The sequence below is a fragment of the Folsomia candida genome, unplaced genomic scaffold (assembly GCF_002217175.1).
Source record: "Folsomia candida strain VU population unplaced genomic scaffold, ASM221717v1 Fcan01_Sc006, whole genome shotgun sequence".
NCBI lineage: Eukaryota > Metazoa > Arthropoda > Collembola > Entomobryomorpha > Isotomidae > Folsomia > Folsomia candida.
The window spans coordinates 4,560,370-4,587,039 of NW_019091198.1; the positions used below are offsets into that span (position 1 = coordinate 4,560,370).

At 36.9% G+C, this 26,670-nt stretch overlaps 4 protein-coding genes across 6 annotated transcripts; 3 read left to right on the forward strand and 1 right to left on the reverse strand.

Moving 5' to 3' along the window:
• The first annotated feature begins 1,381 nt into the window (after positions 1 to 1,381).
• LOC110850960 lies at positions 1,382 to 8,758 on the forward strand. Its single transcript, XM_035852957.1, has 17 exons — positions 1,382 to 1,718; positions 1,782 to 2,370; positions 2,441 to 2,774; positions 2,855 to 3,043; positions 3,121 to 3,735; positions 3,835 to 4,151; positions 4,226 to 4,366; positions 4,442 to 4,546; positions 4,624 to 4,728; positions 4,803 to 4,949; positions 5,017 to 5,580; positions 5,682 to 5,843; positions 5,927 to 6,106; positions 6,178 to 6,644; positions 6,725 to 6,930; positions 7,000 to 7,940; positions 8,723 to 8,758. Exons 1-16 carry the CDS (start codon positions 1,453 to 1,455, stop codon positions 7,098 to 7,100), a joined length of 4,488 nt encoding a protein of 1,495 aa, XP_035708850.1. The 5' UTR covers positions 1,382 to 1,452; the 3' UTR covers positions 7,101 to 7,940; positions 8,723 to 8,758.
• LOC110851425 (G patch domain-containing protein 3) lies at positions 7,870 to 10,194 on the forward strand. The gene is made up of 7 exons (XM_022099194.2): positions 7,870 to 7,940; positions 8,723 to 8,827; positions 8,913 to 9,093; positions 9,164 to 9,232; positions 9,333 to 9,411; positions 9,475 to 9,576; positions 9,662 to 10,194. Exons 1-7 carry the CDS (start codon positions 7,870 to 7,872, stop codon positions 10,192 to 10,194), a joined length of 1,140 nt encoding a protein of 379 aa, XP_021954886.2.
• Positions 10,195 to 10,200: 6 nt separating this feature from the next.
• LOC110851426 lies at positions 10,201 to 11,011 on the reverse strand. The gene is made up of 2 exons (XM_022099195.2): positions 10,875 to 11,011; positions 10,201 to 10,798 (listed from the first exon to the last, which is right to left on the reverse strand). Exons 1-2 carry the CDS (start codon positions 10,926 to 10,928, stop codon positions 10,316 to 10,318), a joined length of 537 nt encoding a protein of 178 aa, XP_021954887.1. The 5' UTR covers positions 10,929 to 11,011; the 3' UTR covers positions 10,201 to 10,315.
• Positions 11,012 to 12,158: 1,147 nt separating this feature from the next.
• On the forward strand, positions 12,159 to 26,422 carry LOC110851187 (unconventional myosin IC). Of its 3 annotated transcripts, none has more exons than XM_022098854.2 (21): positions 12,159 to 12,745; positions 13,993 to 14,564; positions 18,032 to 18,147; positions 18,946 to 19,016; positions 19,820 to 20,028; positions 20,406 to 20,585; positions 20,662 to 20,868; positions 21,305 to 21,564; positions 21,648 to 21,856; positions 21,949 to 22,064; positions 22,150 to 22,278; positions 23,331 to 23,484; positions 23,576 to 23,807; positions 24,214 to 24,444; positions 24,531 to 24,696; positions 24,768 to 24,888; positions 24,965 to 25,086; positions 25,167 to 25,379; positions 25,463 to 25,566; positions 25,633 to 25,735; positions 25,815 to 26,422. In XM_022098854.2, exons 2-21 carry the CDS (start codon positions 14,436 to 14,438, stop codon positions 25,827 to 25,829), a joined length of 3,087 nt encoding a protein of 1,028 aa, XP_021954546.1. In that variant the 5' UTR covers positions 12,159 to 12,745; positions 13,993 to 14,435; the 3' UTR covers positions 25,830 to 26,422. The 3 variants fall into 3 exon arrangements, with proteins under 3 accessions (XP_021954546.1, XP_035708832.1, XP_035708833.1); XM_035852939.1 differs by having other exon boundaries at positions 12,159 to 12,537; XM_035852940.1 differs by lacking the exon at positions 12,159 to 12,745 and having other exon boundaries at positions 13,965 to 14,564.
• The last annotated feature ends 248 nt before the right edge of the window (positions 26,423 to 26,670 follow it).

The window sequence follows — 26,670 nt, forward strand, 5'->3', positions numbered from 1 at the left end:
TTTGATTTCTAAACAATTGCTGGTCTTGTTCCATCCAGCCATTCGTTCCAATGCGATTTTTAATAGTGTTAATAATACAATGATACATAATTCGTTTTATAGCGACGCTTGAAAGACGAATTAATCAGGCGTTATTTAATGACACTTTGAGAACCAAATTGAGGGACAAGCAATAATTACCGCTTTTTTTTGTTGTTAGCACGTCCAAAAGGCATGCAGGCTTTATGAACATTTTCTCTTGAGCTGTTCCATGGACTATGTAACAATAAAAAATAATATTTCATTCTATACCTCTTAATACCAATAAACCATTGTCAATTATAAGAATACGGACAAATATTTGTGTCGTTAGCAAGAATTAAATTACTGACTTACACAAAATTTATTTTTTCATCTTATTACATAATCATCTTTGGCTTGAAACCTCTTGAGTATGTATGCAAATTCAGAGTTACTTGTTCCTTATTACATGCTGTCCCAGTCCCAGTTTTGGCATGGAATCACTGTTTCAACCCTACGGGTCATACCTATTTCGAAATTCGAATTTCCATTATTTCGAAAGGTTGCAGCCTTAAAAACTTGCACATATATTATGACAAACAATAATCGAATAAAAGGTAGCACATACATACTTTCCTCCTCCTTGGTGTTTCGCTGGAGTGGAATGTTTATTGTATTGCATATTAATGCTGTCGTGAAACGCGTAATGTGGGTATTAAATATTTTATTGGCATTGTGGTATTATGTATTATACATTCTTATGCGATGTGTATGCATTAATTTTATATTCGTGGACGTGTACCGTGATTAATCTGATGCAACATTTTTGTTGAATATTTTGAGCAAAATCAATATAAAATGAATTTACTGGATTGATTTCAATAAGTGTTTTATTAAACTGGAAATATGAGAATATGAAAAGCTACACGCGTCCTAACTTTTAGACCGATAACTATTTTTAGGCATGATTAGACAAGATTTGACGCTTAAACTTTCCTCAAGAGACAGATTTACAAAATTGAAAAAATTATGAAACTATGTCAGACAATGTCCAACATGGAGGGAAGAATGAGACCAGAAACGACGCTGACTGAGCTGCTAAGACAAAGTGCGCGTTCACAGAACATAAAGAAACCCCAACTTGTGAGTGGTTGAGGAACCACTCACAAGTTGGGGTCCGTTCAACATCGTACGTCATTAGAAAAGCGAGAAAAATGGCTATCAGCTATGTATCCCCAATGGGGATTCTCCATGTTATACTTATTAATTACTTATTACACATTTGGAGAAAGGAGGGAAAAAATGACCGATGATTAAATTGATGACGTAATAATTGAACGGCCCATTGCAACAACCACGCTGCAGCCAAATCCCTCCACTTCGAATCCCGTTTCCATTTTAGCTAGCTTTTTATTTTCATTTTCTTATTTACTTACTAATTAAATAGATAAGATGGAAATTGATCCCTTAATACAAATTAATGGCGATGGGGAAGTGCATCTCGAGAGTGACGAGGAGAAGGAACAGGAAGAAATTAGTAAAAGTGGTGGAGGTAATGTGCACAAAGAGAAGGATTTAGTTGAAGAAGGATCTAAGATCAATGGAGACCTTGAGGATGATGAAGATAAGATGATGGATGAGGAGATCGATGATCAACCCAAAGATAAAGTTAATGGTGACGTAGAATCTGGCAAAGGAGAGCGCAATAATTCTAAAAGGTAGGTGGTCTCAAAAATTTGTAACAACAGCAGCAATTGTAAAGATGCTTCTCGTCTTAATAGGGATGAAACCAAAGATTCTGACGACTCTGAGGTGGAAACTATCCTTCAAAAAATTCCTAATAATAATAAAGAGTCTGATGAAAATCAGATGGATGTTGATGACGAGGATGATGAACCAGCCAATCCGAACATCGTCTTGAGGTCAACCTCTGTACTCGACACAAGCTTCAGTAAAAGAGGTTCGACACCCACCATCATTGGAGGCGACCTAGAGAGTGAGGCAACTCGAATTCAAAATGAGGAAAGACTTTCGAAAAATACGGGGGACTCGGATGACGATTCAGGAGTTATACGAATTAGAGATATCCGATCGTTGTGTGAAGACTCGGACGATGATGTTATTGAACTCTGTTCGACTTTACCAAAAAATAAACCACCTGCGACAAGCGTGTTGAACGAAGACAACGAATCAAATTTTATCATTCCAGTTGATCATGATGACACTGCAGATATACGCTCTGATGCTTTAGATAGTTTGAATATGGATGTTTCAAATCAAGTTCACACCCCATATGTGTTGGACAGTCCTAACAACAGTCTTCTCCAGTCATTCTCCATGTTTTGCACGACGCCGTCGTTGCCATTATCCGTTAGTCGTCATATATAATATTCTCTAGTTTGTTTAATTTGAATGATTTTACATACGTTTTATGTTTCAGGAAAAGCAAAGAAAGTCGCTAGCCTTGTGTAAGAAACTGGGAAAGCTGAGCAACATGTTGAAAGACCTTGAGAAGAAGGGCCAGAATGGGATCTGTGTTCGTACCAGAGAAACTCCAACAGTTATCAACGTCTCAGCAACCGGAGCCATTACGTTGGCCCCCTCTTCACCAAACGCGAATCAGTCGACTGCTGGACAAGCAACAACTGTCCCACAACAACAAGAAGGGAATAACACATATTCCGGCCAAAGATTTGTTAGACTTGATGCTAACTCGTCACAGCAGAACTCTAACACTGTTCGGTGTATAGTAACGTCACGGGGCCTTGAAAAAGGTAGTAACATTATTTCACAAATTCTTACACTTGTTGCTATTCATTGTTATATCATGGTGCACTAATTTTATTCTTCGTAGTTTCTTCAGTGCCAACAATGACAACAACAAATCCACTGAGAACATACTCGGGGGCTGGTAACAGGCCCACAATATTAACCTCGTCAACGAGTAATCAACAGCAAGGTTCAAATTCAGTATCTCGGAATATGCATCAAGTTGTCTTTGACCCAAACACTGGACTATTGCTGTGTCCCACGACCCAAGCTCGTAAGTTTGTTTTAAAAAATATGTATTTACCAAATTTGTAAAAGTAAAATTGTGAAATTCAATTAATCTTCTTCTAGCGCCTTCAACAGCAGTTACTGCATCACAGCAATTTGCTAATGAAAATTTACGGCAGTACAGAGCAGTTCAAGCTCCCCCACACTTGATTGCCTCTCTCAGATCTGGTTCTCCGCAGCTGAATCGACCTGCTGCCCCCCTCATGGTCAATGGCACATCATTAACCAGAGTTGTTCAACAACCGCCGGCCACCAGCATCGCCTCAACCATGATGAATGGAGCAACGAATGTGAACAGTTTGTCTTCAAACACTATCCGCCAAGATAAGACGACGCCTGTCCCCCGACCTAAGGCTGCGCAGTACACGTCGATTGCCCCCAAGGCTCCCGGATCTAGGCCAATCTACCAACCACCAGCAACTGCGGCTCCAGTCTCAGCAGCATTAAAGCGACCACATGCTGAAGCAAATAAGCCGATTGAATTAACTAGCATAACTCCTAGACAATCAGCCGCCACCAACAACATCCCCAAAAATAATAATCATAATACGAATACGCCTAATTATAAAGATAAGGGTCCCAGCGCCAAGACCTTCCCCTCTTTGAACGTGGCTGTAAAAACTAACCTACAAGAAAAACTTACTAAACCTCAATCAAATACAGTTAGAAGCGAGTTAGGTAAACAGAGATATTTGCCATACGAAATATGTTTAAAATGTGCAGGGCTTATGAACTTATGAAACTTAAAACTTATGAAATTTTGTTTGAATATTTTAGATGCAAAAGTGAAGAACATTTTAATGCAGTCACCCGTACAATTTACGGAATGGCTGATTCAAAAGGGTCTGATAAGGATGGATCATAAATGTGAAGATCATAATAATCCTTACAAACTAGGAATGTATTCCGACAGTGACAAGTATCCTCACAGTGGGGGCTATGTGTTCACCACTGACTGTTGTTTAGAGAAGCAGCAATCTGTATTTCACGGATCAATTTTTGAAGCCTCCGTCTACCCTCCATCCACTACGATGAAGTTAATTTACCATTGGGCTTGCCAAACTCCAGCCCCAAGCGTTCTGCAATGTGTCGAGGTTAGTAATAACCTGCTGAATGATTTTTTTAAGTCAATGAATATAAAAATGACTTCAATTTTAATCTTTTTCAGGTTAACAGTTACTACCTGAAAGATGTCTACACTCTGTTACGCAGTGCTTGTGTGGCAGCACTTCACCAGAATGCATCAGTAATGGGAGGCCGTGGTAAACACATTGAAGTATCAGTGGTCACCCTCAGAACATTGCTTGGGGTATATTCAAAATATTGCTTAGTTATGCATTTGAGCGTCTAGAGTTATTAAGGTATGAAATGTCCTTATTTACAGATGCAAGTAGACGCAGCTGGACCGATGCAAATTGAAATTCTGGGAGTGCTAGATCTTGAGGCTAAATTTATTAGAATGAAATTACTCAACGTCCCTTCTACATTGGTACTTGAATATGCTACTTGAATACATTAATTAACTGGTCTGGTTCTATAAATTAATTGTATACACATTTTTTTTAGGTCGGAGATGTGGCCAAGCAGGAAAGGATTGATCAAATTTTAACTCCTATAAGCACTTGGGTTAACCGCGATAGTGTCTTGCTCATTGATTCTTCGCTAGATAAGGTACATATTTTGCTTCATAAAAGTACACCTCTACTGCGTTTGCTAATTGGTTATTGTTTCTCTTAATCTAATAGACTATGATAGAAAAAATAGGATTTAGGAATGTCAGCCAATCCGAAAGTCCTGGTGGTATATTTGGTGGTGGCCCAGTTAAGCCCATCATTCCCTTCAATGTTAACGCAATGCATTATCTCAAATGCATTGTCTCAAACATGTTTGCAGTAAGTTTCTGGAATTAGATATTACAATTCCAGCACCTACTAATAATATTTCAATTCGTTTTCCTAGAATACATTGTGTGTTCTAAGCAAAAGTCTGATACAACAGTTCCTAGACGAGCTATCATGGCGAGAACTGTGGGGTTCGCAACCTTTAAAAGCATTCGATACAGCCTTATTACATTTAGCGGCCATGACAAAGGCAGACACAGGAGAACTCCTAATCCCTCGACTAAACAAGATTTCTTTAAATCCATTTGCTGAATGGTCATATTCGAAACTACTGCCACCGCCATCTGGAATTGAATGTCTCCCAGACAGCATTAGAGCACAGCCGTTGTCTGACCTCGTTGCAAGTGCTGTTGGAATGGACGGTGGGATTTCCAGTCTTGTTTCGACATACATGAACAGCTCAAAAAACAGCACCGCTGCAAAAGGTCTCACTCCAGATTACAGCAAGAAACCGACTGCAAAACCTTTTGGGTCAAAACGAAAGGCTGATGATGATGTAGCTTTAGATTTGCAAAAAATTCTTCGTGAAAATCCAAAAACACACACACTTCAAGCATATTACTACGTTTATTGTCCTTCCCCTGTGGACAAGTACAGAGTGGAATTTCCATCCAATCTGAAGGTTATAATTATTTTTTTATTTTTTAGTTTGAAATACTAGTATAAATAAGAATGTGAAATAATATTTTATGGTTAGTTTTGTATTTTGATTCGTATTTACAGTGCCCGCTATGCTCTAAAGTTCTTCGAAATAATACGGATGCAATTTCACATCTTACCCGTCACGTTCTAAGTGCTGGAAGAATTACAACGAATCCTCATGGATGCCGTTATTGCATGAAAGAACTACCGACCCAAGCCTTACTACAGACCCATATAAACTCAGTAAGTTACGAATATTTAGTTATATTGTAAATTCTAAGATGAGGGAATATTGTATAAAACGCTTGTCTCCGTACGCTTCACAGGTACACAAGAAGATTGGGGAAGTCAACGTTTGTCAAATCTGCCTCACTAAATATCCATCAGAGACAATGTTAATTATTCATATGTGGCAGCGTCATGTGAATTGCGAAGCCCCATATCGATGTGAACTTTGCGATTATCGTACCTCATTTCATTATGATAGTGTTGACCATTTCTTTAAGGTAAGAACTATCAAAATAAAGATATGACTTAAGTTACAGTTTATTTGTACTATATTTTATACATGATATAGGAACACGGTGGGTCTGATACTGTCCAGTGTCCAGTTTGCCTAAAGACGTATGCCTGCCGATCCATCCCTTGCCTGAAAAGCGTTGTTACCCATCTTCAAAATCATATCCTTCGCAAGGGCAAAAAGTGTCAAGATTGTTGCCTCACGTTCTCGACAGACTTGGATTTCCGTGCACATCTCGTAGCTGATTCAGCTCATCAGAGCAGAGCCACAAAAAATTTCGTGCAACACGAGGTTGACGATAATCCTATCAGAATGCCAAAACCTCCACTGGTGAACAAGGATATGAATATTCCACCCCCAAAGAAAACAAAGACTCGAAAACTTTCCGGGGCAAATCCAAATCTGAATCCTTGTGACCGATACATGTTTACACCAATGAACATTAACATTAGTGATGTTGCTAAACATTCTAATATGAATTGTTGGGAGTGTGGGAAACCTATTCATCTAATAGGCCATTACCGGTATGTAAAATATTATGTTCAAACTTCTTGGCCCAATCTGCTTGATTTTTTGGCAATCATGAAATTATTATACTTTTCAGAGGAACCATGAAATGTAGCCGATGCCGATTTGAAACTTGTTGTAGTTACAAAATACAAAAGCACGTCCAATCTCACGATGTTACTGAACCGAACGAAAGTATCGCCAAAGCCAAAATGTTCGGTATGTCAAAGGCACTAAATGATAATTCGACTATCCTCGAGTGCTCAGGATGCTACTTTGTTAGCGGTAGCTCAAGACGATTTGGTAAGTGGCAAACCATAGAATAATTCCAGTTACAAGAATCAGTAATATAATTGCGTATTTTATTCTCAGCCTATCATCTGCTAACTACTGGACACAGAGCCTGTGGACCTAAAAATTGTCAGGAACAACCAATATTCGCCGTGGAAAATAATATTGCCGATCCTCAATAACATTGGTGATGACATAATCGTCACCAATTTCCAATTTTTTTAGGTTTAAACATTTTTAAAATTAGTTTCAAGACATATAATGAACACTAGTGAATAAAATTGTCAACATTTCGTTTATTCTTTACGCATGCAAAATAGTGTAATTTTCATAAAGGAGTGTACTCATTGGGTGTACTTTGTTGTTCGATTTACCCGAATGTCTACTGCGCGAAACTCAGTTTCAGTTTCATCAACTGATATAATGTTTTCTTATTTTGGCACCTTGATTATAGTAAATTTAGAAGTGATATCGGTTTAAAATTTAAAATGACCATAGTTTTAAGCTATTTGCCCACATGAGTTGAGTTATTTGTATAAATCTCTTAAATACTTGTCATGTTGACTGTTAATCTTTTTCGAGAAGGAAATGTCTATCGCAAATATCAATTCAACAAAATATTTGTATTGTCTGCTAAGTAATATTCCAGAAACTTTTCATTCATCCGACTTGCGAAATTACTTTGCAGTTTTTACGGAAGCCAACAAGTTTAGTTTATTTCATTTTAAACATCGTCCACAAACTGTGAACATTAAAACGACACCAGCATCAGCTTCTAGTGCGACTTTGACTAATCCAGAAAATGAAGCAGTCACGACAAGAAAAAGATTCTGTTGCCTTATCCGTTTCGATGAGGAAAGAACACGACTGGAATTTATTAGAAAATACAATTTTAAAGTGTGGATGGATAAGGATGGGAATGAATTGCCGAGTAAAGTATTCATTTCCAAAATGGAACTCAGTCAGGATGATTTGCAAAAGTTTATTTCCAAAGAACTTTCACCACCATCTATAATGCCGAGGTTAGTAGGAGACTAGAAATTAAATTTATCGGATTGCATTCTACTGGCCAGAGCTGGGTGATTATTGGTTTTTTAGGGTGGATTAAGGATTATGGATTAACCAGAAAATAATGTGGATTGTGATTAAATTATTTTCGTGAGATTAATTCATGTCAGGATTAATCCGGATTAATCCATAAATTCTGGAAATTTCAGGATTATGGATTATGGATTAATAATCCGGATTAATTTGGTGATTAATGATTTTTACACTATATCTAGCGCAAAAACTTCAACTATGTGGTTTCACATAAAATATTTAAAAGGCCAGTTTCAATTGATATATGTAGCACAAGGCAGCGAGAACATGTTGATTCTTCAAATGGTAGCTGACAGAACAAAGTTGTGAGAACTTGAGACTTCAAGCTACACAGTGGGATGAAATGGAACTGGGAATTGAACTGAGTAATCCAGATTGAGAATTAATCATGAATAGGTAATCATGATTTGGATTAATCTGGATTAATAATCATGATTAGTAATCATGATTGGGATTAATCAGGATTAGTAATCCGTAATCACGATTATGGATTAATGAAATCAAATGGGATTATTCCCGGATTAATTCTAATTCCTGAAAAATCGGGATTATAGATTGGGATTAATCTACAAAAAACTCTCATTGCCGGATTAGGGATTATGGATTAATAATCCATAATCCTTAATCAGGATTATCCCAGCTCTGCTACTGGCGATTTCCACTGAATTTCTTTCATTGGTGGACATGCTATTTCTGTTTTCAGGGGAAACGTTGGAACCCCAAATCAGCACTTTCTTGACTTAATTAAAGAATGTAAATTACCACCAAGTATAATCAGAAAGCTAGGACTTCATTTTCCTAGGGGAAGGTATTAAGTATAACAATATTCACCCTTATGTTAATGATATCAATTTGTATAACTATGATCTCATTGTATAACTATTTATTACCAGAGTATTTAAGAAGTACAGCAACGTCCCGTTTGATTATGGGACATTTAAAAGTAAGAAAGCCATCGGAGAAGAGGACGATGAGGACGATATAACAGATGCGAAAGGACGAGTCCTTTCTTCCATTGGGGGTGAAGACCAAGGTAGAAATCACCAAGAAGGAGAAGAGAAGGAGTCTGATCAGGTATTATTAAATGATAATTTACTAAGGACTTGCAGGCTGAGTGCTAAAGTTTAAATATGCCATTCTATAGGAAAGCAATGCGGATGATGATGATGACGGGTGTGAAGAATGGGAGAGACATGAAGCATTAAATGACCATGTAATAAATTGGAATAATCTTACTTTTAAAACTTTAATCTTACTTTTAGATAATAGCTTATTGTAAAACTCATTGTATCTTGCTTACTTTGAACTTACAGAGAACATCTCACGGAACCATGTTTGACGAAGATAAACAGCGGTTGTATGAGGAGAAAATAGAGTTGAAATGGGAAAAAGGTAGCTGCTGTTATTATTTCACGGGTACTTGCAGATAATATTAATGCTAGTTAAATATGTTAGGTGGTTCGGGACTTGTATTTTATACGGATGCACAATTTTGGGAGGCCCAAGAGGAGGACCATGATGATTGGGATGTGGATATGGAGGGTTATTACGTTGAAGGTATTATTATATAAGAATGACTTGACTAACTAAGCCTTAATAAATTATTCGAATATTTGTGCTAATTTATCTTCATTTATTACAGGTGGTGGAGATCAAGATGCTAAGGATTTTATGGAAATGAGGAGATCTGAAAGATTCCAACAGGGCCTTGAAGACGTTTCAGTATTTGCTCCGAAATTTCCGAAGGTTGTACGCCCTTCTTCTCCCTCAGGCCCATCTACTTCTGAAAAAGAAAAAATTGGCGCCTTCGAAAAGCATACAAGGGGAATTGGTCGGAAAATTATGGAAAAGGCTGGATGGGTGGATGGTCAAGGACTGGGAACAACAATTATTGGCATGACAGAAGCCCTTGGCAATGATGGTCTTGGACCATCTGACAGAAGGGGACTTGGATTTTATGGAGAAACGTTAGAATTTTCTACACGAACACAGAGGAACAAGAGGAAGGAATTCAGCCATTATTTCTTAAATCCAGATGTCCCAGAGCGAATAGTTATTGGTACAATTTACGATAAGCCGGAGGATTTAGATATAAACGAACCATTAAAACGTCGCAACGCCACAACGTTTATTAAGAGATACAAGTTTGTTAAAGGCTTGGACAATGAAAAGTAAATGACTTAAGCATTGTTTGCCGTCTGTGATATACATTTAATTATATACATTTAAACTCTATGTAAGTGTTATATTTTTAAAGATATATATAAAACTGGGAAATACAGACCCTTGAATGATCCTATGAAATAACAACACGTTCGAAATGTACTGAATTTGGTGACTTGATTTTTTGGATATGCTCTTTAAACCGTTGTCGATCTTTCTCTGTGCCATTTTTCAGATCATTCATGGCATTGAAGTATTTTCTTGTGAACAAATAAGCATCACTTTCGCCATCACCCGTAATTCGAAGCCTTTCTAGCCCTTTTCTAGCTCGAGTAACTTGTATTTCATGGGTTGTGACACGAATATCTGTTGTTGAGTTTTCAAAGCGTGCGTCTGTGATAACCACAACTCGACCAGGAACAGATGCTAGCAGATCTGACCAAAATTTTAAAGCTGAATGAAGATTTGTATTCTCAGAAATGTAAACGTTTCCCGTAAGATCGGAATTTTTTATGCAGTAATATTCACATTTCCATGTTGTTATTGAATATTTCCAAATAATAAACGCCGTGGCTGTTGAGTCATTTGCATTTATTTTTGTCACGAGAACAGGATTCTATAAAAGAAAATCACCATGCAATTGTTGTAATTGGGTAGATAATATCAATATCAGTATAGGAATATGGCTTTACCTCTACATGACAATTCTGCTGTACCACAGCGTCGTTGAATTTTAATTGAACCATGGTTTTTATAGCCTATTATTTCAACACAAAACATTCAATTGTTCAAAAACCAGTTGCAATTTTCAACTGGACATGTGTTTAACGTATGAATTTCCATTTATAGAGTTTTCGTTATCTATCTGGGGCAGTTTTACGAGTAAATATCCTAAGCATCATTCATAAACGTGGGCAAATACAGACAAAATGATTCAATTAAATCAAACTGAAAATACTCTTCTACAATTAATACTTGGTATTTGTTTGAATGGTTAAACTTCCGGAGTCATTCACATACAAACTATAGGAAAGATCAACATGATTATGTGCAATTACAGCATTTAGTAATGGGTTTAGCTTTTTGTACATTTTGCATATAATGAAAACGATCGTCACGAATTAGTACAACGGCTATTAATTCTCATGAATGATTGGAAATTTCATTGAGAGAGTTATACTTTGTTTTATGTTATCTACCTTAAGGCTTCGATGACTCATTAAAACTTTAGTAATGCTAAATAAATCTACATTTGAGCCTTACCATTAATCAGATACCCGATTACCTATTGAAAATATATGCATTTTCAAAACAAACGGAAAAGTCGATGGTTTCTCGGGTTGTTGATTAGAGATCTACATACTATACGAGCATCATGCATTTTAACATGTTGACCACAAACCACAACAGATATTTACATGCGACAATTTGTAGGTCTTGTACATACTCATAATTTCGTTCTATTACTTTCATGAATGTACAACCGTCCGTAGTACACACTCATTTTCTTTACCAACAAACTAATTGTAATTATATTTTTAAAACCTATAGATCAGTGTGTGAAATGTGTAGAGCGTCCTCTCGTCTGAAGACCATTTTGAGAGATTATGTAGTATTTGTAGAGAAGGAGAGTTGATCCTGCACTTGTGCACTCTCTATTTGCACAGGTACAATCAATGTTGGGGGCCATTACATCCATTACATTACAAGTTTGCTAACCTTTTCTTTGCTAATTGTGAAGAGTATACAAAGTCCGTCGTAGCAGTGGGCAAGCTACCATTGCAAAAATACTACAATTCCTTTTGTGAGAAACCAAGCGATAACTATGTAAAAGTCTACAATTTAGCACTATTCATCGTTTACATCGTACACCTTTTTCGAGACAGACGTGGGTTACTGCAGTTCTTGTTCTACAGAATAAGAATCAAGAGAATTTGCCCAAACCCGTCAGTTCATCTTGAGCCTTTGTTTGGCGATGAGGAGCATCATCTCATCCCATAGCTAGTAGAAATAGCTCTTTTGCCTTCCTTGACGTACGATGCAGCGAGTGAAAGAACGGAAATTGCATTACATAACCTGAACTGATATGTAATCCCTTGAAATTATACTGACGATTTTTCAGCGATTCTTAAAAACATAATAAATCATATTTATGTATATACGAGTTCGTGTTATAAACTGCAAAAATGCAGCGTGATTCGATGGGTCAAAAGGTAGAGATTGTCACATAAAGCAAGTAACACAAACTCTTATGCTGGAAGTTTTAGTGATGGAATAAATTATTCGAAAGTAAGTGCAAGGCCCGTCATTAACAAAATTTGATGAGTGCTAACTGTGTTTGTGTGTTTAAATAAGGTAAATTCATCCTAAAGTATTATTATGCAAGTCCTGTTACTCGTTGTATTATCCTTTCTGCCGTTTTAAAGTGTGGTGAAGTGAATTGTGAGGCGATTGTGTGAGAATGAATTGACACGAGTAGAGTTGCACATTACCTGAGCAGCAAACTGACTTGATATGGACAAGTAATCAGCAAATATTTTAAAGCTAAAAGTTGGAACAAAAGGTTAGGAAATTCGTTGAACGCTTATCAAAGTGGCATTGAATAAAGATAAGGATGTGTTCAAAAGGAACTAAAACATCATGATATCGACACATCCTGCTTGCAAAGTAGGATTCCATTAAGTACATATGCATTGAGGAAAGTCAGAAAATTTTCCAGCTTGAAATTGTCTGATGCATACAAAAATGTCGTAAAACTGCATAGAATTAAAAAATCCTCAGTTCTAAACAATTTGAGAAATTAAATCAATTTATTACCAATAGCGAAGGAGATGTCATCATCAGGAATAATTTTCCATCAGTCGGATCCTAATTTTGTACCTGGTGAAACCTGGTGACATGGCATTGCATTGTGCTACAACAGTTAAGCAATCGAACCATGAACGCTTTAATGAACGTGTCATTTTCAAGTTGCGTTATCTAATCATCTTCCCAATTAAAGTTCCATCCCAGTTCAAATTTCAGTCCAGGCATGATGACGACAAAAACTGTTCAAATAAGTGAGAATTCTATGCGTAGAGTTGTCTTCCAAAGCGTTCACCGTTATTTAGCCAACTATTTTAGCCGGTTTTAGATAACGCTTATTTAGTCCCAGTAGGTGAGTGGGTGATTGATTGAATAGCAACCTCTGGATTAATATTGAACGGTTTTCAAGGTTTTTTCCCCTATCTGTGTCGTATTTATTTATCTAGCTCCTGTAGTTGGAATAAATACATGTATGGCAGAAATTGAAGAGATGAGATGATGAAATGAGAACACCACCAGTACAAAAACCATATATGGCCTCATTTCCAAATAATTTGTATATCCTTCCCTGATTTAATTCGAATTCTTCTTGAGCCAGTAAAGAAAAGTGTCATACATTTGGAACTGGAAATCGAAAAATGTGCAATGTAACAAAGTACAGACTCGAAGCCATCTGAAACTAACAGAATAATTACCTCTGAATCTGCATGATTTCCTCTCAATAGTTTCACTTTTCCCAACTTTGGAGAGAGATAAATACTGCGATCATGATGATCAATTGAACAGAAAGGAATCCGTGTGAAGATTATTATTTATCACTTATGCCAAATCAAATGGTGCGATTACATACATACATTTGCATTCAATGTGTCAAAAATGTGGTGCATGTGAGGGCAGGTAACTAACGAGCAACTTGGGGCATCCATATCCATCCAATGTTGCAGGTTATTAGGCGAGTCGAGATGCGATTCTAAATCTGGATATTTGTTCTTTTAATGATTTTAGTGGAAACCCGCAGTGTTTGGAGAGTCCTACATAGATATTTTTCCACCTCCTCCAATCCCATCCAGCACATACAACAAACAAGAAAGGAACATGTAGTCGTGGGTTGAAGGAGAGATGAAGTGATGGTTTTGACAGCAGATTTTCGAGACCGATTCCATCGCATGCATGAAACACTTTCAGTTTCGTATTGACGTTCCCAGACACCAGGTCTCAAACTAAGTTAACTCTGACCAGACTTCTTATTCGCCAGTGGTCGAGGTTGTGGTCAACTGTCAAAGTTGCGAGATTCATCAGTGCCAGACAGATCAGAGACTCCTCAAGGAAGGAGAGGTCAAGTGGTGGAAAACGTAGTTTTGGCTGGGTGAAATTCTTACTCTCCCCAAAAATATATCCAAACTTTTACTAATTATACTACCAGTCAAGTGTTATTCTCGTTGTTCAAAATGATGGAGAATGCGTTGGAGGACAGGGACGCCGTTGGCGTTTCTGACGCCGTTCTTTTGGACGATCCGAACGACACGGCTGCTTTTATTGAAAATCTGAGGAAGCGCTTCAGAGGAGACCTGATTTATGTAAGTCTAAGATAAATTGATTATTATTCGCTAATAGTTAATACAGCGCATCTCATACTGGAGGGGAACTCATGAATGAACACAATAAGTTGCTGTTTAACGAGCATGTGTGATGTTTAGAATGTAATGAAACAAGTGAAGGAAAGGTGGGCGGTGGTGGTGTCATCAAGCTGACGCTGCAGTTTTTGACCATAAGGGCAAGCGAAACAGGTGTCAAGGTCATTTGTTATCTTGGAGAATTTTTCCGGCCGGTTTAAAGGTGCATTGGAATGCAGCACGGAGAGAGGAGAAAAATATGCATGCAGGGACATATTTGCCTCCTTGTCTATTACTGGAGGTTACACATAGGCAATTTGGTAGTGTATGCAAACAGATGATGGGACACGGGACAGGATAAGCCGGTTTTTAGGGTATTCACGATACGTGGAGAAATTTTGACGGTAACTTTTGTATTATTTACTCTTTCAGTGCGATCTTGATCATGCAGGAAGAAGTAAACGTACGTATTAAGTTGTGGTCAAGAGAACTGGTTTTGTATATGAAAGAGAACTTTATGCTCGCTCACTGCCATACTAATAAATTGCATGCTATAGAGCTAATTGTATGATATTAGCACTTAATGGATCTGGAGTTTCAAACCTCGTACATGTTCACATCTTGAAGATTTTGTTCAGTGTTGAAAGGGTTATCAATGTCGCCGGCACTGTTTACTTCTTTTGCTACTTTATACTCTTAATGATTCTCGTCATAATAATATTGTTTAAATAGACCGATAAGTATAAGGTCGAGAAACTTGATCATAATCGTGCAAAAAAGAGGTCCATATGCAAGCAGCTATTTCGGCTCGGTCCTTGAAATATCACGCGGAGTGTGGCAACCTTCATGAACTGTGAATTGTGAAGTGCCGGGTCGGACTAGCAAGTAATCAGATAGATAAAGTCAGCACAAAAACCTAGCCGTTGAGTTTTATCGTCACTGAAAGATAGCATGGAACTCAGTTCGTTAGCAGAGAATTCAAATTAGTTCTTGTCAACAGCATTGACAAGTTGCAAAGTCTCATAAATTTGCGAGCATTTAAAACCATATCACCACACCATCATCGACTTTAGTCTGGTAGTGGTGATGTTGGTGCATCAAATCCCGTCTCACTTGACTGATCTGATTCTGATAAATAAATGTAATAATATGAAATGTGAGGTAGTTGCAGTTCGTGGTGGTGTTAATTGTAGTTCGAGACCACCCAATCTCCCTCACCTTCTCACATCCTCATAATTTGCATGATGTTTTGCAAATAGTCATGTATTCGTATTGTAATTATACGTCAATTTGGACAGGAATCATGAGAACATGTTATTACACTCTTGGTATTTATTACTGAACAAAAATATTTCGTTCTTGCCTGAGCCTACATATTTATTGCAACCCGGCTTTTTTTCTGAGCGTCATCACTTGGTAATTCGAGTTATTTTATCAACATTATTCTAGTATTTGTAGGTCTGTCCTTTCCTAATGTACAGTTAACCTATTGGTATAATTAATTGCTTAATTGTCCACCCGACAACACAGTTACCTTTAGCATGGCGCTTGTGATAATGTTGTTGTAATACGTCCTGTACCTCCTGCTGGCTGGCTGGCTGGCTGACTGTTATCATGAAATTCAGCTCAGATTAGAACAATGGGAATAGAGAAAAAGATTGAAATTTATTATCAGCGTCAGTTCGATTATCTCGGCCTTGTTATCAACATCGACATACCTGAAGCAATAACCAAATGGCTCTGTAATATCGTCTCGTCGTCTCCTCCTCTTCCTCCTCCCAGGCTTTGGGCAACTCTTTGAGAATTTCGTAAAATATAAAATATGCCGTTTAATGTCATGCATCAATCTGACATATCATCTCTTGTAAAATATACTTGCATAGAATATTAAAATGTGTACTGAATGACCTGCCGTCTGAATAAAACCCTGCTTTGCCTGACATACCGGATTTTTCGCTGTGTATGTATCAACGAAACACATTTTAGATAAAGACTATGAATGACGGACGAGAAATATCTGCAGGCTTTCCTCTTGTTGATTTATAATTGACAGGATTTTAGCAAGGTTTATTGATGCATGGGTTTTAAAATGTCAAAGGTATGTACATATGTTGAGATGAGATAATATTAATTGTAGGAAATGCATGACTGATATCAATTACGATATCGCAAGAACATAACGTTGTTATTCAATATCTATTTCCCAGAGTTTTTAATTACAAAATGTTCATTCCTTACAATGAGTAGCATTAATTGCATCTTCCAAAGCTAATAAAAAGCCACCTATTATTTAGCCATAATAATATAAGCGGAGTATTTATACTTTTTTAAATTATACGCATTCGTCAAGGTTTGTGATTTCCACTGTAATATTATCCAATCGTTCTAAATTTATGCCGTTTCAAAAACTGCAAGACTGCAACCTGCGCTGTGTCTCCATTTCTGTCAATCGACATACACTTTCTTTTAGATCAGAAATGCGATCCAAATCCCACCCAATCCCAATTCTCTTTTTTAAATATGAATGGCAAACAATCAGTGGGCTGGGAACGGTTGGAGCATAATCATTGTCTTCAGATGAGATCAAAAGTGACAACTTACAGGAAGGGAGGGTTCTCTCTTGCTCCTCATAGTCTGCTGAGCCGATTACGTCAAATTCATGTCGATTACTTGATGCAAGGATAAACTACAATGCAGACTTAATTCAACTCCTGTTGTTGCTCGTAAACCGAGTCGTGGTTGCATCGCATCGCATCGATTTGGCTTCAGCAAGATTAATCCAATTCGATCGTGAATATTTAAATTGCTATGAATAGATTTAAGATTGTCATTGCCTCGTTTTCTTGAAGGAGAAATATTGATAAAGTTTCGTATCAATGTGAAATCAGTTTAATTCTGAGAGCATAATTTAACGTTTTTATGCCAAATTTAAATTAGAAAGAATAAAATGTGTGCTTTAAATTCCATCACTTATGTCCATCTGCTATACAAATAAATAATGCTGAAAGTTGCTAACAAGGAATCGTTAGTAAAAAAAACCTACATTAACTGACAGGTGCTTAATTGATATGATAATGTATGTAGGCAGTTCTGACTTTCACTATGTAGCATAATTGAATTTATGAGAATAACACATATTTTCGTTTACCTGTCCACTATGTATGGCGATATTATTATTTAGGACAATGTGCGAACATTTACCAAGGATTTTGCATGTAACATTTAATCCCATATCTTGCTTGATAAATTGCATTGCATTTGTGTAGTTAAAAGTTAATTTGTGTAGTTATATCAGTAATTATATCACTCCTTGTATGCATCAATTAACTATGATGATCCACCTGAAGTCCTTTATATAAATAATTAATTACAGCTTAACGTCATTTTCATGTATAATTTATTAATGTAATTCTCTTTTTTCTACATTGCAGACATACATCGGTCCAGTTCTCATTTCTGTAAATCCCTACAGAAACCTTCCCATATATGGACTGGACTATGAGAAGAAGTATTATAACGTCAATTTCATCGAAGTTGCGCCTCACGTGTAAGTCTGGTCTTTATTTTTGTACCTTGAAAATTACAAAAATTCATTGCTCCTACGCGCTGGCAGTAATATTCTAATCCAATCCTATTTCCATGCCGTTTTATGATATGTGACGTTGAGTGCACATGCATACACTTAACACGTTCTTAACTGTGCGTAATTTATATTTACAACTCTGGTCTGTCAATAAATGTGACTGCGACAACATGGAACGATAGTGTTTGTATTTTTGCAGTTCCACCAATGTTCATTAAATGTACCTGTGTTTGAGAACAAAAAACAAGAGTAACATCTGTCAGCTTGGTAGAATTATGAACCACTTTAAATTGTAATAGCTGTGAAAATATAAAATGACAATAATTGCAGACGAACCGAGTACATACATGTGTGTGCATACTACTAAGCGACTGGGAATATAGTTACACTAAAGTTTAGTTTAACGTCAAGTTTTATATGAATTGGCGAAGGTGACGGTCATAGAAGTGATTTGTTCCTTTTTAGCTGATGATGTAACAATAGGTGGGTATATTTTTAATACCTCTTTCTGTCTGCATTCCAATCCGTGTGGAACCGGTATTTTCTGCTAATTTGTGCAATGAAAAATTAATAATAAACGCGTCTCATTAGCGTCACGGGTGTACAGTACATGATCAAAAAAAACGTTAAATTAATTAACTTAACAAGAATTTATGCCAGTGCGTTGTGTTCAGTACCATTTTATGTATGATCCGTGTATTTACGAGTATGTTATCATATTCCCCGTCGTTGATATGTGGTGTGGTTATTATTTTTTTACAGATATGGACTGACGGACAATGCTTACAAGCAGCTTCGCGAGGAAAACAGAGATCAGTGCATTTTGATTTCTGGTAATAAATTTCAAATCTTTGATATCTCATTTATCTCATTCACTGTATCTCTGCACGTCATGCACCTGCTCCTTGCGTACGTGAATTCTCTTCTTCTCATCATCATCATCATAATATTACTTCGCTCAAGATGCTCCTACAAATGTACAAACAAAACCAAGTGTCCAAATAGCCTCCGTAGTAATGCTGGTAGTCGTAGTAACCTCACCTTCAGCGTAGCAACCCTTTGAGCCATGCTAAAAGTAACATTGATGACGTAAAACTAAATGTTGTGAATTTTTGGTCCATCATAAATCTCTGCTATGTCCGATCCAATTAAGATATTTTGAGGTAGATTTAGTAGAGAAGAGTTCACACATGAGGTCGTACTATAATTGATGGCATGTGCTAAAACTGAGATGTTTCCTCAGATTTGGCACAGTAAGGCTATAATTTCCACTGTCTGTCTCGTGTCTGGACTAAATGTTTAGAACCGAGTGGAGTGAATGAATGAATGAATTTGCTTGAGACACAATTTCTCTCTTTCTTTGACGATTCAAAGTGTGTGGGGACCACTTAATTCATTCAAAGTAATGATGATTGGATGATGATGATGATGTATTTATTTATTATGTGAGGTTCTTGATATCGAGTACGTCGTTATTATTACATTACCGTGTGTATGTACCTACACAGTAATGAGACGGAGTTAATATGCATGACTTGCAATATATCAACTGCATTTAATATCAGAAAAATCTCAAAATTAGTGTTGAGACTGTCAGATTGTTGAAATCACAAAATCAATCTTTTTACTTATCCAGGTGAGTCGGGCAGTGGAAAAACGGAGGCTTCGAAATGGATTTTACGGTACATCGCAGCAGCATCCAAACACATCGCGTCGGTGGAAACAACGAAGGAAAAACTATTGCAATCCAACCCAGTTCTGGAAGCTTTTGGAAATGCTCAGACTAATCGAAACGATAATTCCAGTCGATTCGGAAAATATATGGACATTGAGTTTGATTTCCGAGTAGGTTTGCATCATTTGTATGGTCCTCGTTATCCTTCCTTCCTTTATGTTATCGTTATGTTTTGACACAATGAGCAGGGAAATTATACGTAGTTGGACATTCTTTATTTTTCTTATGGGCGGTTATCTTGACTTTATGGAGTGGTTATTCTGGAGTCTATTTTTTTTATTTTTTTCAATGCCCTCATTTTACTGGTCACTCAATTGCTTAGTAAACTTTAAAGTTAACAGTATTAGTTTTACAACTTACTTCCTGCAATAAAAATATTCAGTAATTTCTTCACTCCATTTTAATGTTCACATGACCCACGGAGTAAACATTGTCGTTTTGTTTAGGGCTGTGATTTGAGTAATAATGTTCAAATTTTGTCACGTAGGGATCACCAGTGGGAGGTCATATCATCAACTACCTTTTAGAAAAGTCCAGGGTGATCTATCAAGCAAAAGGGGACAGAAATTTTCATATTTTTTATCAAATGCTTGCCGGAGTTGATGAGTCCACTTTGACGAAATTGAAACTCCAAAGGAGTCCAGTAAAGTACCACTACTTGAATCAGGTAATTGAGCTCGGAACGGCTTAATTCTGCTACGAGCTTATGTAAACTTAACAGCATTTAATGTTTTATAAACTAGGGCGAAGTGCGCACCCCCGGACAGGACGATGCAAAACAGTACCAAGTGGTGAGAGATGCCATGAACACGGTCGGATTTGGTGAGGACGATCAGGAAGAGATCTTTCAAATAATTGCTGCCATATTGCACCTTGGCCAGATTGACTTCAAGCATGAAGGGAATTATGCCAAAGTTCTAAGTCACGACATTGTGAAAATCGTAGCTCAGGTTGGTTATTTATATTTATTCTTTGGTATTGGCGTACATGTGACAGCATCAAGTGTAAAGATGTACACAGAACCTTATATATTCAGAGTGGCGATAGTAATGAAAATCATCTGTGACCAAGCAGAGTTGCATAAAAACAGACCTTAAAATCGTAATGTGCGTGTAGGGAGAACAAAATGTAGATATTCACAACGACGTACTGCTGCAAGTCATACAACAAGCCTTCACTTCATGAAATCTGGATGGGCTTGGCTCATTAAGCACCCTTCTCCAAATTTTCATGGATCTCTCCACCAAGAGCTTTTCCTTACTTTTCATTTATACGTATTATGTTGTGGCTCGTGCCTTAGTTTTATGTGTCTTTGGTGATGCTCCATCTTCCTGGCCATAAATGTGTTTTAAAATAAATGAAATATATTTATTTGTTCCTTTCAAGCTGCTGGGATGTTCCCCTGACAAGCTGAGCAAAGCTTTTTTGCACCGAACTATCGAGGCTCGGGGTGAATTTGTCACGTCTCCTCTTACCTACGAACAATGCATGTATGCTCGTGATGCACTGGCGAAGGCTGTCTATGATCGGTTATTTACGTGGCTCGTGACCAAGCTGAATCAATCCCTTGAACCTGATTACGACGGCAAGAAGACGCTCATGGGTATCTTGGATATTTATGGGTTCGAAATCTTCGAAAAGAACAGGTTTGTGCTAGTCGTTGATTTAACAAATGAGTTTGCAACCTTCAATCCGTAACTAATGTTTTCTGACTTGATTATAATTCTAGTTTTGAGCAGTTTTGTATCAACTACTGCAACGAAAAACTACAGCAGCTCTTTATTGAACTGACTCTAAAGTCCGAACAGGAGGAGTACCGCAAAGAGGGAATCCAATGGGAAGACGTGGACTATTTCAACAACAAAGTTATTTGCGACTTGGTCGAGGAAAAACACAAAGGCATCATCGCCCTGATGGATGAAGAATGTCTCCGACCAGGTAATATGATACCGACTCACAATTTCTGTGCACGGTGAAAATAATGATACTCTTGAACAGATCAATAATATCTTACTTTTTATATTTATCAGGCGATCCCACGGATTTCACCATGCTGGAAAAAATGGACCGAAGCCTATCCACTCATCCTCATTACTTAAGTCACAAACTAGCGAATACATCCGTCAGGAAATCACTCACTCGCGATGTAAAAAAAAACATTATCGCTAATCTACTTAAAATGCATCAACTAACAAAAATGTGTAAGATTCATATATTGTGGTACGAAACAGGAATTCCGACTTTTACATTATGCTGGAGAGGTTACGTACAAAGTTCATGGATTCCTTGACAAAAATAACGACCTTCTCTTCAGGGACTTGCGTGAAGCAATGACGACATCGAAGCAAAAGATTTTGCAGGTGAGGTGATGTTGACGCTGAATGATTTTACGCCACAAATTAACCCACGTATATTCACTGGTTATCTCCAAAGTGCATTTTTATCAAAGCCAAATTCGAGTCATGGTCATTAACATTTTTTTGAAGCGGTCTCACACTCCATCTCATCATCACACAATAGAGAGTAAGTTGGGCTTTATAAGTGCTGCCAATGTGATACGGATTACATATCGATTTGCTTGCACAACTGGTAAACTGGTGAATAAATTCAACCAAGCTCATTTGATGGTGATGCAAACGGAATATTATTATTGGGAAGTTGGGAGCGATGAGAGATATGCATGTAGAAATAAGCATCAGGTAAACTGTTGTATCTGTATCTGAGTTGTTATACATGCACGTCTGAAAGTTGAGATAGGGAAACTTTGTCTAGTGTAGTATTCTGTTTGCATTCCGTGTTGATTGATGATGATGTTTCCAACAATATTTATTAATGGATAGTAGGCCAGTTGCTGATGGAGATAAGTTTTCTGATCTGGCGAAATGGGAAATGAGATGTTGAGTGTATTTTGTCTCCGTTACCTATTCATATTTTGAATGATGACGATAATTGAAGCACTGATAACCACCCACTCCTCACCCAAAGCTGTGTGGTTATTCTCTACCACGTATATCTCTGCCTACATAGTGCTTGCATTTGCATCGCTTTTTTAAAAGGAAAGGTACAAAGTTGATGAGCTTTGTTTCCCTGTAATTTGATGCAATCACAAGATCATGTCACGCTCAAGTAAAAATTAAATGTTTTTTGGAAGAGGCCCAAAAATATGTGTACACTACTTACTAAATTCTACAGACCATGTTGAATATTAAAAATTTGCCCTTGAGGTACTATGCAATTTCATTTCCATTGATAACATGAAAATCATCGATTTTTTTATTTTCGAATTTGGATTAATGGTGTTTTTTTATTATTTTAATTCTTTCAACCGTATTTTATTGTCTGAAAGTAGACAGAAGAAGACTGGGAGAATTCTTATTTTGTTATTTTACACTCCGCTAATTCTTTGTTACAGACAATTTTCCCTGCTAGCGAATTAAATCAAAAAAAGCGACCAGCGACGGCAGCAACACAGTTTAAGACTAGCTTGAACCAACTCATGGAAATCTTAATGTCCAAAGAACCGTCGTACATTAGGTGCATTAAACCCAATGATTTCAAGAAAGCCGGTAAGTCTTGTAAATTACTGGTGCTTAATTTGCTTGTGTATTATGTTACAAGCTTACATGTTGATTTAATCTACTATTTTGATGCACATAGGCGTCTTCGATTTGGAAATTGTTGGTCATCAAGTGAAGTATTTGGGACTGATGGAAAATCTTCGCGTCCGCAGAGCTGGATTTGCTTATCGAAGACCATATGAAACATTCCTTCTTCGCTATAAAAGTTTGTGCCCACAAACCTGGCCACACTATGATGGACCTGCGGAACGTGGGGTTGAAATCATAATGAAACACTTGGGCTACAACCAGGATCATTTCCGCATGGGAAAGTAAGTAGAACTTTTTTAAACATAAGTAATTGGTTGGGTTCTACACATTTTGGGGTTCTTGAGTATATACGGATTTGCCTGGATGGAATGCTTTTAATGTTGGAATCTTGATAAATTGCTCAATTAAAATCAAATTTGATCTGGTCCAATACATGCGGTTTTTGGTGTTTTATGTGTCTCAGTAATTATGATGTGTTAGTCATCATCTATCTAAAATAATTATTTTATGTGTGCTTGCTACATTGTGTGAATTGAAGGTCAATATTTGGCCAGAGGTGAGAAAATAATTTGCTATCAAAGTTCGTTCTGTAATGCATTATGTATTTAGGCTTTTACATTGCGTATGTAGATAAATTTGATAAATTCATGAATTTTAAACTAAGTATCAGTACAATTTTCTTTACAGAACCAAGATTTTCATTCGACATGCTCAGACATTGTTTGCAATTGAGGACGCATTCCAGGAGAGGAAGAAGCAACTGGTGTCCAAAATTAAGGCAATCTGGAGGGGACGACGACAACGCAAGGAGTATTTGAGAATGCGATTCCAGGTCATCTTTGTACAAAAGTACATTAAGAGATTTCTTGCAGTTCGTCAATTCAAGAAACGAAAATGGGCTTCAAATGTGGTCAGAGAGTAAGGACTCAATATCAATTTCATTTCTTTATTTCGTGCAATTTTGTTACAATTTTTGTATTCTACTTTATTTATAACTTTTCCAGTTTCATTAAGGGATTCATGGCCAGAAATGCTGATCCATGTGAAGCCAACGCTAAATTTTTACAATTTGTGAGATACCGTTTCTTGATGAAATTGAGCCAATCTCTTCCCAATGTAATTTTGCGACACGATCGTCTATGGCCAGATAGCCCTCCAGCAGCACGAGCTGTAAGAATTATATTACAAAGTTACATACATGACAAAGGTTGTGCTATACTTAATTGATTTATTTCGCAAAGGCATCAACGCTCCTTTGTAAAATGCATCGAAGACAAATTGTGCGCAAGTATGTTCGAGGATTGAGTGCCGAACGGAAGCGACAGTTAGAAATGAAATACCTGGCACATGAACTATTTAAAGGTATCAATTAGACAAAATAGGCAGTTAAAAATTACCAAATAATTCTGGGTATTTAACCATTTTATCCTTAATTTAGGAAAAAAGGCCACGTACGAGGCGTCTGTGCGAAATTACTTCGTCGATTGTCGCCCAGACGATGTTCGAAATCGGATCGGGATGATTGAAACGAATATAAAGAACAGTGGCGAGCGTCTTGTTGTAAGAAACTCATAACACAATGCTCTGCATTTTATACGTCACTTCCCATGAGTTTGAAACTATTACGTTGTCACTTTTAGTACTGCACAGCAGTCACCAAGTACGATCGACATGGGTATAAACCACGGGAACGTATATTAACTGTGTCAAATGCAGCCGTTTATTTACATGATGCAAAGGACATGAAGCTTAAACATAAAATATTTCTGAACGAGCTGAAAGGAATTACCATAACCAATATGGGAGATGGTCTTCTTGTTTTCCGAACTCCCCCAGAAAATAAACAACTGAAGGTGACTAATTGACTAGATCAACTCATTTGTAAAAAATTAACTTCATTGTGAAATTGTAATTCAAATGCTATTTTAATGATTAGGGGGACTTGATTGTTAATTGCCCCCACGTGATTGAAGCAGTGACCAAGATAATCGATACCGCTGCCCAGAACAAGTCACTGTTAACTATTGTACCTCCTGGAGAGTAAGTTATTTAGTAGAAATTATTATGTAATAATAATTGTTTACTAATCTGACGGTTTTATAAAAGGGTTCAACACCACTTGAATGGAGGAAAACAAGGGATTATTGAAATCAAGAAAAGCGATACTGATATTACGGCAATCGCTAAGAAAAATGGACATTTAATTGTTGTAAGTGTAGTTCCAGTTACTTGAATTTACGCATAAAAAGTTTTCGTATTATTGATATTTATTTTTTATTTATATTCAGATGACATCTTGCTAATCAGTAATTTATTAAGTCTACATACATACGTCAAAATATCATCAAAAAACAAGTGCCACTAAATTGTAACCCTACTACGACTAACGCTACAATTTGTACCAATTGCCCAAGTTAAGTTCTGTACGTGATATAAATTCAAGCCAATCGTAATTTTATTTATAAGTTCTAATGTCAAAAACTATAGTGTATTCCAAAAAGGTTCTAGTTACAATTTCCATTTAATTACTGTTGCTATTTATGTAATAGTGAAATTCTTAGTGTGAGTTAGATAATCCGTCTGTGCAAGCAGGATGCAAAATAAACACCAGAAAAGGCCTTTAACTTGTACCATACTAAGCTAACCGTTGAAGAGAATATTTAGACTATTAGTTGTGATTAGTATTTTCCTTGTAATCGAAGCGAGTCATCTGCACAATCAGAATCGATAATTTATATTACAAAACTAAATATCACAGACAACCAGATGTGTTTCGTGCCATGTCATTCCTATTAAAAGTATGCTGTAGTGTGTACAATTAATGCTCTTCCTTCCTGTAAAAAATTGTTTGCTATTTTATTGTATGAAGAAATAAAATAATTGTGAGTAAGAATAACTTTTCTCGTGCATTATTGAGTCATTTTACAGCAACGACCTCCATAAATTCCGACACAAGTTTGATTCTCATTTTGCAAGTGAGACAAAAATTAAGTTGACACATTTTGCAGAGCTTTTATGCGATGACCCATCACAACCCTTATCGAGCTAAAAAATGTGACTTGAGATTGTAAAGTTAGCAAATTCCATTTAGTCAGCTAACTGGTGACTCTCATTCCAAATTCATGCACAAAATACTAATGTTTA

Coding starts and splice junctions, on each gene's coding strand:
- LOC110850960 (XM_035852957.1), top strand. CDS start 1,453: ATGGAAATTGATCCCTTAATACAAATTAATGGCGATGGGGAAGTGCAT. Junction 4,950..5,016: donor TTGTCTCAAACATGTTTGCA/GTAAGTTTCTGG, acceptor TCGTTTTCCTAG/AATACATTGTGTGTTCTAAG. Junction 6,645..6,724: donor CATCTAATAGGCCATTACCG/GTATGTAAAATA, acceptor TATACTTTTCAG/AGGAACCATGAAATGTAGCC.
- LOC110851425 (XM_022099194.2), top strand. CDS start 7,870: ATGGAACTCAGTCAGGATGATTTGCAAAAGTTTATTTCCAAAGAACTT. Junction 9,094..9,163: donor AAGAGAAGGAGTCTGATCAG/GTATTATTAAAT, acceptor GCCATTCTATAG/GAAAGCAATGCGGATGATGA. Junction 9,412..9,474: donor AGAGTTGAAATGGGAAAAAG/GTAGCTGCTGTT, acceptor TAAATATGTTAG/GTGGTTCGGGACTTGTATTT.
- LOC110851426 (XM_022099195.2), bottom strand. CDS start 10,928: ATGGTTCAATTAAAATTCAACGACGCTGTGGTACAGCAGAATTGTCAT. Junction 10,799..10,874: donor AGCAGAATTGTCATGTAGAG/GTAAAGCCATAT, acceptor TTTCTTTTATAG/AATCCTGTTCTCGTGACAAA.
- LOC110851187 (XM_022098854.2), top strand. CDS start 14,436: ATGATGGAGAATGCGTTGGAGGACAGGGACGCCGTTGGCGTTTCTGAC. Junction 19,017..19,819: donor TCAGTGCATTTTGATTTCTG/GTAATAAATTTC, acceptor TTACTTATCCAG/GTGAGTCGGGCAGTGGAAAA. Junction 22,065..22,149: donor GGAAATCACTCACTCGCGAT/GTAAAAAAAAAC, acceptor GGTACGAAACAG/GAATTCCGACTTTTACATTA.